This window comes from Ursus americanus, chromosome 19 (genome assembly GCF_024610735.1).
Source record: "Ursus americanus isolate L20-20 chromosome 19, mUrsAme1.1.p, whole genome shotgun sequence".
NCBI classification, from domain to species: Eukaryota; Metazoa; Chordata; class Mammalia; order Carnivora; family Ursidae; genus Ursus; species Ursus americanus.
The window spans coordinates 36,179,938-36,194,832 of record NC_142145.1 but is presented as its reverse complement, the minus strand read 5'-3'; the positions used below and the strand labels follow the sequence as shown (position 1 = coordinate 36,194,832).

Below are 14,895 nucleotides of genomic sequence, written 5' to 3'. Positions count from 1 at the left end.
GGGGTCTCCTGTGGATCCATACAAATTTTTATATTCTAGTTCTGTAAAAATTCCATTGGAATTACATTGAATCTGTAGATTGTTTTGGGTAGTATGGTATAGTATCTTAATGATATTCTTCCAGTCCATAATTACAGAATATCTCTCCATTTGTCTTTTTTGGTTTCTTTCATAGATGTCTTGTATGAATTATTTTTATTCCTACTTTCAGAAGTATGAGGAATCCACATTTGTCAGGAAAGGCTGTAATTCCTCCTCTGCTTTCCTCACAAGATTCTTTCAAGGATCAAAATGGGAGTATGAAATCACTTTAAAATAATAGAAAAAGTTTTCCTTGTGTTATCCAAACATTTCTAAATAAGTGGGGGCTGGTACTTTTATATTGTAATCTAGATTGACAGTGAAGAAATTGTAATGAAATCTTTTAGGATTTTAGAGTGTGTCCGCAGAAAGCTAAGATTATTAACTATGCTTTCACCAGCCCTGAGTTTAACATTTGGGAAAAGATCCATTTTCTTCTGTGAACTGTTTAGTCATCTGAATGCTTTAGGCTTGAATATACTGAAGTAGCACCTGTAGAAAAAGTGGGAGCTGAAGGATTTGGGAAGAGAGAAGCATGGATGGCGGAGCAGGAATAGAATTCTTCTTGTGCTTTGGCGCCCACCTGACTTCCTAGAGGTTAGGAAGAGCACCAGCCCTCTGCGGAGAAGGGGCCTGGGCCCAGCACTCTCCCTCCAAAATCAGAAGGCAGTGTGCATTTGGATGGGAAACTAATGAAGGAAGCAAAAGACAACCACAAAGGGAAATGACTTGCGAGTATCTTGGTGAAATTTAGAGGAAGATTGATAAGAATGTTCTAATCAGCATGAATTATAATTAGAAATTAACTATGCTGGTTCCCTTGCTGTAAGTGTGGAGTAGGTATAGAAATCTATTTAGTGTGGTGGTGGTGTTTTATTTTGCAGAACATAAGAAAATAGGGGTACCGGCTGGCTCAATCAGAAGAACATGATCTTGGGGTCATGAGTTCAAGACTCATATTGGGTGTAGAGCTTACTTTTAAAAAAAGAAAAGAAAACTTAAAATATTCCTAACCTTCATTCACTCACCCTCCTCTTGGTCTGCCCTCCATTCTGGTTTCCCCACAGGTCCCCTAAAGCAGGTTGCTCTTATTGCTGGGGTTTCTGGGGACTGCAGCTGTGTTGGTTAGACAGGGGATGTGGTAGAGGTTAGAGTGGTTGAGTCTAGTAACTAATTAACTGGAGTTTTTCTAAAGTAAAAATCAGGTGGTATTTCATTGTTTCCTTGGTCTTCCTAATGAGCTCCTTCAAGGCACATAGTGCTTTCCCTGCCTTTGTGAGCTGAGGGTCTATTTGGATATGGAAAGGTTGTTGACCTTAGGTGAATGTTATCAATAAAGACCTGGAGGAAAGTGTGATTCACCAGCAGAACCTCCAGCAAAGGAATGACTTGCTTCCCTGTTCTCATGGATTTCTTAAAAGTACTTGTAACTCTCCCACCTGTTCCTTGGTTGCACACTTCTTTCTGTTAGGAAACCACAGAACATCTCTACTCACTTGTATAGGGATTATCTTTCTAAATCACAGACGTGATTGGATCTCTCCTGCTTTGTGGTTAGCTGTTTTTAAATCATCTGGATAAAAAATTTCATCCCAATTTGGTTGGATGTCATCTAAGCACAACTCTGGGCCTTGCAGCCTCATCCTGCAATGGTAGAGTGCGTGGTAGAGCAAAGCTTGCCAGTATTGCCCGAGGAAGAAACCGTCAGAAGAGTACATCAACTGCCAAAAGTTAGGCCAGCAAACGAAAATGACTTCAAGCAGTTTAGAATGTTCTAAATTTTGAATTATCTTTACTAAGGTTTTGTATCATTTACAAAGTCATGCAAAGTTGATTAAGTATTAAAAGCAAATGGTTTTGTTTAATAAATGATAGACTAAAGAAAACAGTGCATGTTATTAACCAGATACTCAAAAACCTTTAATTGTGTTGTAAAAAAGCAGTAACTATGGTCCCATTATCTGAGATGCCAATACTATGAGTTTTTTTCTTAGGTCTTTGGGGAAGAGAATTTAGAGATGAGGGTGCTTTTGGGGACAGATGGATATTTATTTTCTATTCATTAAAAAAAATCTCCAGGGCACCTGGGTGGCTCAGTCAGTTAAGTATCTGACTTCAGCTCAGGTCATGTTCCCAGGGTCCTGGGATTGACGGTTGCATTGGGCTCCCTGCTGAGCGGGAAGTCTGCTTCTCCCTCCCCCTCTGCCCCTCCCCTCCTTGTGCTCTCTGTCTCTCTCTCAGATAAATAAAATCTTTTTTAAAAAGTCTTAATTTAGCACAGTAGGTGGAAAGCAGATTTTTATTGCTACAGACATAATAAGCGCTCCAAACACAGCCCTTTTACAAACACATAGATTTTTGTATAAAATGAGATTTTTCTGTCCTTAGATAGCCATGCTTAAAAGTATTTCTTTCTCAATACCATTCATGACTAAAGAAATAACCCTTGGAGAAATAACGGTTTTTACGTCTAAGGCAGGAAATGTCCAAGTTGGGCCTGGAACATTTTGTCATACCAGAAAGCAAGGAAATGATCAAACACTACTGGGACCTTGTCAGAAGAACTCAAAAACCAGCTTGAATAAGTTCTTGCAAGCTCACACCAATGAAGATATAAACTATGGTGGATTGAAACCTACATACTTGCTATGAGTTCATAATTCTACTTCAAAAAGTAAAAACCTTTTTAGTTATGTTTGGATAATAGTAGAGAACTACCTCATTATTTTGAAAAATGGCAAATAAAGCAAATCAGGCATCTATCCTGTCTTTGTTATGTGACCAGCACCTCAGAGGGGAAATTTCTCTTTGTAGAACTAGTGTAGGTGATAAATCAAAATTGAATAATAGAATATGACTCTGAAGTCTCTGAAGAATTGGTGGATCTAAAGAAATATCGTTAATAGCTAACAGTAGCCCAAGTGGAGTCAGACGTTATGTGTCTCCTGATGGAAGTTCACACACTGCACAGTAGTCCTGCCTCCGAACCCCCAATTAGAACTTGAATCCTATCTGACCTGTAGATCAAATGACCCATTTATAGGAACCCAGGGGATAGAGGAATATGTCAAACCGCACCAATGGGATGCAGTGAGCAAAATCCAGATTGTAGAAACTATATAAGAAACAACCCAGTTCCTTCAACAATTAAAAAGGGGGGGGTATTAGAAAGGTAAGATTAATCTACAGAAAAAAGAAATTTAAAGTACATATCAAAGATTCACCATGTCTGAACCTTATTTGTCCAAACTGAAAAAAATTATAAGATGTTATAATGTATATTTGATATTAAGAAATTACTTCTATTTTCAGATGTGATCATGCTATTTGAGTTTTTGTAAATGTCCTTATCTTTCAGAGAGACACATACTGAAATACAGCAAAACGATAGGATGCTTGGCACTTACCTCAAAACAAACTGGCTTGGGGAATGGAGGGTAGGATTTGGGGCGCAGTATTGACTAGTGTAAATGGAACAGGATTGACCAATATGGATAACTGTTGAAGCCAAGAAGTAAACACAGATGGTTTTTTGATGTATCAAAAAACTTTCAAAATAAGTTATATATATATACATATATATGTATGTATATATGTATGTATATATGTATGTATATATGTATATATATGTATATATGTATGTATATATGTATATATATGTATATATGTATGTATATATGTGTATATATATGTATATATATATGTATATATATATAAAATTGAGGGGGGTGGTGCCTGGGTGGCTCAGTTGGTTAAGCGTCTGCCTTCGGCTCAGGTCTTGATCTCAGAGTCCTGGGATCAGCCCCACGGTGAGCTCTCTGCTCCGCAGGGAGCCTGCTTCTCCCTCTTCCTCTGCCTGCTGCTCCCCCTGCTTGTGCACGCTCTCTCGCTCGCTCTCTCTGTCAAATAAATGAAATCTTTAAAAAAAAAAAAGATTTCAAAATAAAAGTTGATATATCTTACATAAAATTATGTAAGTAGGGACCTTTGAGTGGCTCAGTTGGTTGAATATCTGAGTCTTGATCTCAGCTTCGTGAGATTGAGCTCCACGTCTGGCTCCGTGCTCAGTAGGGAGTCTGCTTGAACTCTCTCTCTCCCTCTGCCTCTACCCACTCCATGCACATTCTCTCTTTCTTATGTATTTATAAATATATAATTTTTTAAAGATTTAAGAATTATATGTTGCACAGAATTAGTAAAATTGCAAAGTTTCAACCAGGTTTAAAAGTTAAAAAATTTTTTTGGGGCGCCTGGGTGGCACAGCGGTTAAGCGTCTGCCTACGGCTCAGGGCGTGATCCCGGCGTTATGGGATCGAGCCCCACATCAGGCTCCTCCGCTGTGAGCCTGCTTCTTCCTCTCCCACTCCCCCTGCTTGTGTTCCCTCTCTCGCTGGCTGTCTCTATCTCTGTTGAATAAATAAATAAAATCTTTAAAAAAAAAAAAAGTTAAAAAATTTTTTACCAGTGTATACATATTAGAATGGCCAAAATCCAAACACTGTCAAAACCAAATGCTGGTGAGGATGTGGAACAACAGAAACGCTCATTCATTGCTGGTGGGAATGCAAAATGGGTACAGCCACTTTGGATACACACTTAGGATGGTTTAGTAACTTCTTATAAAATTAAACATACCCTTATCATACAGTCCATCAGTAGTGCTCTTTGGTATTTACCCAAATGAATCAAAAACTTACGTCCACACACAAACCTGCACATGGATATTTGTAGCAGTTTTATTCATAATTGCCAAAACCTGGATGCAACCAGGATGTCCTTCATTAGCTCAGTGGTACATTCAGACAGAGGAATAGTGAGCGCTAAAAAGAAATGAGCTATCAAGCCGTGCAACGACATGGAGGAACCTTAACTGCACATTGCTCAGTGAAAGAAGCCGGTCTGAAAGGGCTACGTACTGTATGATTCCAGCTGTATGGCATTCTGGGAAAGGCAGAACTGTGGAACAGTAAGAAGATCCGTGGCTGCCAGGGATTGGTGGGAGGAAGGTATGAATCAGCAGAGCAGAGAGGATTTTTAGAGCAATGAAACTACTGGGTAGGACACTACGATGGTGGATACATGCCATCGTGTATTTGTGACAACTCGTAGCATGTATGACACCAAGAGCAAACCCTACTGTGAACTACGGACTTTGGGTGACAATAGTGCATCAGTGTAGGTTCATTGATTGTGACAAACGTACCAGCTGGTATGGGATGTGGATAGTGGCAGAGGTTGTGTGTGGGGGGAGGGGGGTATATGGGAAAACTCTGCTTCCATTCAATTTTGCTGTGAACAGCTCTAAAAAATAGTTTATTGGTTTAAAAAAAGGAAACCAATTACACAGAGCTATAGATAACAAAATATTTTAAACAAAACTTCTGTACATATCACTCCCATGAAAAGTTGGGGAAATAGGTGTCATGAAACAGAGGAGTAAATTAAAGGGAAGACTCATGTAATTAGGCAGTACATGTCTTTTGAATTTTTCACATGTTTTTATATATTTTTATAAAAGCTTTGTCCAAAGCTTTGTGTAGGGGAGCACATTTCTGCTTTCAGCATTTGTATTGAAAGCCTACTCTGTGTCTGGACCTGAACTAGACACCGGGGATATACAAAGAATAAAATGGACAAGATCCCTGCCCCCGTGGAACTTCTGTCTTACGTCTATGAAGAGAAAAGAATAGGAGATAAAGATGAGGCCTCCTTAATGAAGGAGATGAGGGCGTGCACCTCAAAACTGGGGAGTGGTCCTAGCTGAAGCCATAGCAGTACAAAGGCCTTGAAGAGGAAGTGAGCTTGAGGAGTTCAAGAAACAAGCAGGAGGCTGTGCTGATGGAGTGGAGTGAGGGAGAGGGTAGTAAGGAAAGGTGCAAGAATATATCAGGCCGGCTAAAGCTTGGTAAGAACTCTGGATTCTAATGTGAGATGAGCAGCCATGGGAGGGTTTTAAACTAAGGAGAGAGAACATCTGATTTTTGTCAGTAGGATCACTCTGGCTGCTGTGTTGAGAATATTTGGTGGGGAGCAAGGGTGCATGTTGGGAGACCCAGGAAATGACTACTGCAAAGCATCAGATGAGCGTTGACCAAAGTTGGAAAATACTTTGAAGGCACAGCCAGTAGACTTTGCTGATGGATCGGATGTGGTGGTGAGGGAAACAGAGGCAAGAATGGGCAACGTGTTTTTAGCCTGAGCAACTGGATACAACAGAACTCCATTTACATCTCCAGGGGTGTGGGAGGGGGCGCCGTTGGCAAGTAATGGAGTGTAATGAAGTACGTAGAAGGATGAAAGGTGACTCCAGTGCACACTGTTACAGACCTGATAACTTTTTAATACTACACATAGATTTAAAGATGAAAGTGAGACCAAAGTACATGAGAAAATAGGTGTTTCAGAATCTAAAAACCTTGGAGTCCAGCAGAGGGAGACGTGAAGTGATATGGTATGAATAATAACGCGAAATTGCATCCTATCTCAGCAAATATGTCGGAGAGCAAGAAGAGGGAAGGCTCAGCCAAAGCAGACCTTTTCCATCCCTTAGAGTTCTGCCAGGGATCCTGACCTTGGATAGGTATTGTTTGTGCTTCGGAGTTAATTTTTTCCTTATTTGTTTTCTTCTAGTTGGGGAATGGCGGTCAATGTGTATTCTACCTCGATAACCCAGGAGACTATGAGCAGACATGACATCATCGCATGGGTTAATGACATAGTATCTTTAAACTACACAAAAGTGGAACAGCTTTGTTCAGGTAAGAGATTTAAGTATGTATTTACCTAAATGTTTACTGCCTATCATGTGGAATGTTATTTTATGAACCACAGATGATGCATCTTGGGTAGGAAAAAATATTTATCAGTATTGGTATGTAATTAAAGGGGGGAAAACTCAAATATAACTAAAGAACATGTGGAGGGATGTGATCATGGGCGTCTAAGAGCACAGAACAGTCTCAACACATATTATGAACGGTCTCTATAATGCCTTCTTACTGGTCTTCCAGGCTCTTCTCAGCCATCCTCTCAGCCACGACACTTCTGTTCCTAAAACACAGACTGGTCTTGCAACCCCTTCTTAAAAAAACCTCCCAGGCTCCACCTTGTCCTTCCTACAGGATAAAATTCGTTCTTTTTCATGCCTGATAAAGTTTTTTCTATTTTTGCTGCATCCTTAGCTCCTCAATTTCTACGTCTCTCCCCGTCTCCCCCCCCCCCCCCGCCGTGCCTCAGTCCCACAAAATACTCTGTGGTCCCTACGGACTGCCTTTTGCATCCCATAACTTTTTTTCATGATCCCTTTGCTGAAAAGGTCTTTCTTCTTTTCATTTGTGTTAAAATCTCATTCAGACTTAAAACTCCGACTGTCGTCACCCCTCTGAAGAGTTCCCCAGGTCTCCCAAACACTCTGCCCACTCTTCCAGAGGAAGACTTGAGCACGCTGTGTTAGAAGGTCCAACTGTGGCTCCCCTGAAGGCACCAGAAGTCCTTGAGGACAGGACTGGGTTTTATTCTTAGATGCCTAAGGTGGCACCCTGCCTGGTATAAAGTAGTCTACAGAAAATACATGTTGAATTTAAAAAAAAATGAAGATTTGACTTCAGTGATTAAGTAGGAGCATCTTATAAAAACGTGCCACTGGTAAAGTAATTCATTCTGAGTATTCATCAGAGAAACAGTCTTCCTTTGGGTATAGGAAGTATCTTCTTCATGTGAACTTATAAGTAAGAGATTTCCTCTCTGGCTGTGACAGGAAAATGGTATTAGGAAATATTCCTGAAGTGTGTTTGCATGAAATTCCGCAAGACATAACAGATACAAGGGAGTTAGTTTCAGCTGCTACAGTGGGAAGACCTTCTCCTGTCTTTCCCAGGGGGTCCTGTGTAAAGAGATTTCATGAAGTGTAGTGAGAACTTGGAAAGCCCCTAGGAGTCCCCCCTCAGATAAGCCCGAGTCCACTGCCCACCAGTGACTGTATTCTCCTTTGTCCAGGTCAAGATTTGAGAATAGACTCTAGAGGACAGACCCTCACTACTATTGACACCTCTTCTCCCATGATCCTTTGTCTCCCAAGGAACACAGTGAAGTTGGCTAGGACCGAGGCATTACCTCACTCACCCTCCCTGCCCCCAGGCCTCACACATAAGTCTTGTAATTGGTGAGATCAGTAATGGATGCTCACCAACCAGTTCTTCGGCCTTGAGTACAAGCTAAAGAAAAACTGGCATAGACCGTGATGATGTGCGAGGCCTGTATCGTTGGCCTGTTGAAAGGACTCCAACAGTCACTGTGAGAAACAGACCCTCTTGCGTCTCCACCACGGATCTCTGCGCAGTCACGTTTCATGGTACTGTTCTTGCTGTGCATTCTGGAGCACTCCAGGATTTTACTTTTAATTTGCTGGGGGCAAAAACCCAGAGTTTTCTGTGGTTAGCAGTTCCTTTGTTAATAGCGCATGCCCCTTCAGTATCGTCACTGTTGGTAGTTCCATTTCTCCACAGCGCCTGACACATACCGTTCCCTCAGAAATGCTTGTTGCAGGGTGAGGGAAAATCCGTTTGCAACTGCTAGAGGCAAAGGCAGAAATGTGTATCTTACTCTCAAAGTGGGTATATGCACAAGTGGATAAGGGGAAGGAGCGTGGCTATCAGGAGAAGAGGTGGGAAGGAGGAGTTCAGTGGTCGATGAGCTTGTGAACAGCTTTCTCTGTAATAAGCATGGAGAGTGTTTGCTAGCAAATGCAACGAGAAGGCAATTAGAACTTTTAGATAGAGTAGTAATAGATGTAATAAATGTTTGAGTAATAAATGTAATTTCTTTGCTGATCTTTTACATTTCTAATAAGGCAAAGCCAACAATATTTTAAGCAGCCTTTGTGAAGGATTCTTGTACAGGTCTCTTAAAGCATTGGTATGCATTTTACAACCACTTGCAGCTTGATGAAACCTCCTAGAAACCATTTTGGCCGCTACTAAACAGATAATTTTCATTGAGATAACTCACTGACTACCTAAGGTTACAAGGTTGATGATTCAGAAGAATAAAGTAGATTTAAAGGTTCCTTTCTGCTCTGAAACAGGTTGTTGCTCAAAAAACTGTAGTATAGCAGTTAACGTGGGGTTTTTGCCTAAATCATGTTAATCCACGTAGTACAAGATAGGTCTGTAATTTTAGGCAGTAGTTTCCTCAAACTGGAGACCGTGTGCATTTATAACCTCCTCTGGGGCTCCTTAAAAATGCAGATTCTTAGGATCCTTGACCTTCTCAATCAGTCTCTCTGGATGTGAAACCTAAGATCTGTATTTTAACAAGCACCCCAGGTACTTTTGTGTCGTAGCCAAGAGCTTGCAGTGCATTTTAGAGAAGGCCCAAACCACTAAAATGAAGTTAAAATATCCAAAACCTATCAGGCAGTTTCCTCATTCATAATTTAGTCTGTGACTCTTCTCTTCAGCAATGGCATTTAGCAGGAAGATGCTATCTTTCTATTTATTTATTCATGAGTTTATTTATTTATGCCCTTCATTGTTCTAGAGGACATTTAAGGCAGCTGGGACACTGCTACTAGAATAAGAACAAATCACTAAGTGATTTCTCCTCCTCATACTTAAAAGTAGTCAAATTCTTGGATAATATTTTTTTTCTTCAACTTCTAATGACTTCAGTTTACTGTGTGTGATTGTATTTTAGTATGCTGTGGGAAAATGCACACAATAACTTCAAATATTTATACTGATTTTTTCCTTATTCAATAGAATTATTTCTTTTTGCTAAACACTTATGCTCTAATTCTGGCAGTTCCCCTTTGGCAATCCCCCCCCCCCCCCGTTTGCATTATTTTCTTTTTTTATTTCCAGCTAAGAGATCTCCCTTCAGCTAATACTAAACTTGATGTCGGCTTTTCTTTACAGCTCATAGAGAAGTAAGCTACTGCTTCACATTGGTGTTCCTTTTTCTTCAGAGTTCTCTGCCTTTACATGACATTCATTTGTATATAAGCATCTTAGAAGAGAGGTGGTGTCAGAAGGCCTAACACGGGGAGGTAGTTTGCAGTGAGTTGCAAAACAATGAAAATGACTCACTCTTATCTCCTGTTATTTTATCCCAAGGATGTAACCTTATGAAAATTTCCTTTGAACAGTAAATCTGGGTCATAGAATCAGATGCGTATTCAGTGTGCATTCATTTCTTGTGAAAAAAGCACCTCTGTGTTTCAGGTGAAAGATGGGGCTGTATAAATGGAAAACAGTATGACAGTGGTTGTGCACATACACCTGTAATCACAGGACACCGTGCTGCTCACCTATCTGTGGTAAAAATGAACAGTATTTGTGGATTTCCCGCGGTTGAATTGGGGGACTGAACCCCACGAAACACCAGATTGATTCAGCTTCAAAATACTAGGTTGTAGTTCAGTTGCTTCATAAAATTCCCAAGGCTTTTCGTGGGGTGAGATGCTTTGTTTTTGCTTCAGTACCAGCTCAAACCAGTGAATGTTCTAAGAGGTACTCAAGAGGAAGGATGGACAGCATGGCGCTAAAAATCCAGGAAAAAAAAAAACCCCACAAACAGCTTTAACAACTTGAGATACCATGCTGGAGATGACAGAAAAGGTAGCAGGCTCTATGGAGAGGAGCGGAAAGAAATGGGAAGAGGAATTTGATGGGAGTGGAAGAAATGTCCCTTTCCTTTTCCTCTGCACCCCCCCTTTCCCCTGTTCTAATACACCAAATCTCCTTTGAAACTTCTGGCATCCATTTTTCTGTGTCCCCATCCTCTCCTGCCCACTGGGATCTAAGCAGCAAAGCCATTGGGTCTGCTGCTGAGTCACTGCCGGGGCTTGGCCAGTGACCTCGCGACCGGTGGCTCTCTCATTCCTCCAAAGCCTAGCGTGGACTGGCCCGTCCTCTCCGTGCAACCTTCCCTTCCTCCTTCCCAGCCACTCCACATGACAAGCCAACTGCTGACTTTTTACACCTTCAGAGATACAAACCACGTGTCAGGTGGGCATTGCCTGGACTGTCGCTATGCTGGCTAACAGCTCCGTTATCTTCCAGAGCATTTTAGTATTTTAGTAAAATTTAATTGGAATTAAACTTTTTTTTCAGATGGAAAATTTAGGTATTTTCTTCACTAGCTTAAAGAGAAAGAAACGTGATCAGTATTTGATTCAGTTTCAATTTGTGCTTCTCCAAATTGTTTCAAGCTCTGTCTTGAATCAAGTTTCTGGTATTTTTTTTCTTCCGGGAAAGCTTCTAGATTCAGCTGGTCATGTTGCAGTCACTGTAGTCCCATTTACAATTCTGGGTCCTTGATGGCTCTCTGGAAGGAGCTAGGCTTCACAGAAACACTCGGGTTCACAAAGGTGGGGCTGTCGGCCATCCCCCGGGCCTGGGCAGGTGCTGCAAGCCTGGCAGAGTATTCTTTGTGACCGTTTCTGGCTGCAGTCTGTGCCTCTTAAATAGGTTAATCCCATCCTAGTGTGCTGTCCCCTGTGCCTTGTTCTTCTGTCTGCAGAGACCTCTTTCAGGAGGACAGGTTCATGATGAAATCAGCTCAGAGTCTAAATTTAGTAGACCTTCTCTTGTTGACTCTCTTGAACTGAAACCAAGTAAGGATGTTTCATCTGTGTCTGTCAGCTCAAGAGCTTACTTAGCTTTATAAAATCAGACTGTTATTTGCTATAAGAAAGTTAAGTCCTCTTGGATTGTGTTGCTCTGGTTATGGACGTAATTGTATTATAATGGAATGTTATTCATGTTGTGACGTATTATGTAGAGAGGTAGGGTTTTTTTTTGTTTGTTTGTTTGGGGGTTTTCTTTGGTGACATTTTTTTCTTCCAGTTTTATTTTTAAAGCCATTTACTTGGTCTTTGTAAACCGGCTAATTAAAGAACAAGGGGGCAGAAAGGAAGTTGGGTAACGGAGGGAGTGGCCCAGCATCAGATTTAATCACTGCAGTGGGCAGTGTACTCCTGTATCCCAACTGAGGCACAGGATGAAAGGGAGTTTCTTTTTTGAGCAGAATATGGAATACAGTAGGTTTTTTTCCTTCTAAATTTGTGTATTTACATATCTTTTTTTAAATTGTTTATTTAAATTCAGTGTAATTGACATACACTGTATTATTACTTTCAGGTGTAGAATTTAGTGATTCATCAGTTGCATATAACACCCAGCACTCATTACATCAAGTGCTTTCCTTAATGCCCATCACCCAGTTACCCCATCCCCCCACCCACCTCCCCTCCAGCAACCCTGTTTGTTTCCTAGAGTTGAGCATCTCTTATGGTTTGCCACCCTCTCTATTTTCATCTTATTTTATTTTTCCTTTTCTTCCCCTGTGTACATCTGTTTCCTTCTCCTATGTTTTGTTTCTTAAATTCCACATATGAGTGAAAGCATATGGTGTTTGTCTTTCTCTGACTGACTTATTTCACTTAGCATAATACCCTCTAGTTCCGTGTCTTTGCAAATGGAAAGATTCATTCTTTTTGATGGCTGAGTAATATTCCATTGTATACATATACCACATCTTCTTTATCCATTCATCTGTTGATGGACATCTGGGCTCTTTCCATAGTTTGACCATTGTGGACATTGCTGCTATAAACAGTGGGGTGCATGTGCCCCTTTGAATCACTGTGTTTGTATCCTGTGGATAAATACCCAGTAGTGCAATTGCTGGGTTGTAGGGTAGCTCTATTTTCAACTTTTTGAGGAAACTCCACACTGTTTTCTAGAGTGGCTGCACCAGCTTGCATTCCCACCAACCCTATAAGAGGGTTCGCCTTTCTCTGCATCCTCGTCAACATCTGTCATTTCCTGACTTGTTAATTTTAGCCATTCAGACTAGTGTGAGGTGGTATCTCATTGTGGTTTTGATTTGTATTTCCTTGATGCCGAGTGATGTTGAGCATTTTTTCATGTATCTGTTGGCCATTTGTATGTCTTCTTTGGAGAAATGTCTGTTCATGTCTTCTGCCCATTTCTTGACTGGATTCCTTGTTTTTTGGATATTGAGTTTGACAAGTTTTTTATAGATTTTGGATACTAGCCCTTTATCTGATAAGACATTTGCAAATATCTTCTCCCATTCCTTAGGTTGCCTTTTAGTTTTGTTGACTGTTTCCTTTGTTGTGCAATACTGAAAGTAAACATAAGTTGGTGCTTTTGTTTCTGTTGGGTTTTTTGTTTATTGCATTTTGTAATGCTAAATACCCTAGTGGGAAAAAAAGTGTTATGTATTCACTTCATTGATCAAACTGCCTCTGTAAATTTTGTTTTTTATGTATATGGACAGTACATCTTTGAAAGCAATCAGCCACATCTTCCTCTGGCTCATTACTGTATTCAGTTCTGATAATCAATTTAGTTTTATTTGGCACAGATGTTTTGAGCCTTTCCTTGGGCCGGGCTCCAGGAACCCAGATAAATAAAACATAAGTCAATCAGAGAAAGACAATTACTATATGATTTCACTTGTATGTGGAATTTAAAAAACAAAACAGGATCATAGGGGAAGGAAGGGTAAAATAAAATAAGACAAAATCAGAGAGGGAGACAAACCATAAGAGACTCTTGATCACAGGAAACAAACTGAGGGTTCCTGGAGGGGTGGGGGTGGGGGAGTGGGTAACTGGATGATGGACATTAAGGAGGACACATGATGTAATGAGCACTGGGTGTTATATACAACTGATGAATCACTGAACTCTACCTCTGAAACTAATAATACACTATATATTAATTGAATTTAAGTAAAATTAAATTTAAAAAAAAGGACACATTCATTGTCCTCTAGGAGCTCAATACAGCATGGTTGTGTCCTTGCAAAAGACTAGAGACCACGCTGTGGTTAAGTGCTGCTTTGGAAGAGCTTTGGGTATGCAAAGGAGGGAGGGGGTGGGGTCATGGGGAGTCAGTAGAGAAGGACCTTCCTTCTGGTTCTTTGGGAGTTGGGAGTTGGGTAGGTGCTGCCTGGATGAATGGCCATAGTTTGGGAAAGACCTCAGAAATCCTCGCTCTTGAGTCAGATCGGGTGAAGAGTATGTAAGATAATATGTGTTTTATTAGGTACAGCCCTGAAACACGGAGGCATGTTGTCTTCTATAAGAGAAATACAGCTTTTCCTCATGATCTCATCATATGAGTATGTGAAGAGTGATTTTACTCTATTTGAACCAACTATGCATACATGGGGTAGTCTCAGGAAACCGTAGAATTGTTTGTTTCTTTGTGAGAAATGCAACAAAGATTTTTTTAAGTTTTATGTATTTAAGTAATCTCTGTGCCCAACATGGGGCTCAAACTTATGACCCCGAGATCAAGAGTTACATGCCCTTCCAACTGAGCCAGCCAGGCACCCAACAACAAATATTTTAAATGCCATAAAGCCAGTCCTCAGCAATAACTGTTCTGGTCCCTAACTAGGTAAGTGTCACGTGACTTCATTAGTATTTTTCACAGGCGCAGATCTACAGATGTGTCCTTTCTGTTCTTACTCATTTCTACTGGAGTCCCTCATAGGTATGATGAACACCATAAAATAGGGGAAATAGGCTAGGAAAATATATCACCTAGAATGTGATTGTTTTATTGAAGACTGGCAGTATTTATACTTAACAAAAAATCAAGGAACGTGTCATCACAATGAACTAAATATAGTACCTTAACAGAAACAAAGGTAATTAATGACATATTATTAGAAATGCAAATGAATACCTTTGAGAATTCTCGATAAAATCACAAAAACTCTTAAAAATTGTATGAATTTGTATAAAGCAATCCCTTAAATTCTAGACTTCAGCTA

The 14,895-nt window shown here is 40.4% G+C and overlaps 1 protein-coding gene across 4 annotated transcripts in view; it reads left to right on the top strand.

Moving 5' to 3' along the window:
• Positions 1-14,895, top strand: part of MAPRE2 (microtubule associated protein RP/EB family member 2) — a 149,525-nt gene that overhangs the window by 79,748 nt on the left and 54,882 nt on the right. For all 4 annotated transcript variants that reach the window (XM_087869878.1, XM_087869877.1, XM_045777887.2 and 1 more), the window contains one exon: positions 6,712-6,839. In XM_087869878.1, coding sequence (XP_087726004.1) covers positions 6,719-6,839 — 121 coding nt within the window. In that variant the 5' untranslated portion in view covers positions 6,712-6,718. The remainder of the gene's footprint in view (positions 1-6,711; positions 6,840-14,895) is intronic.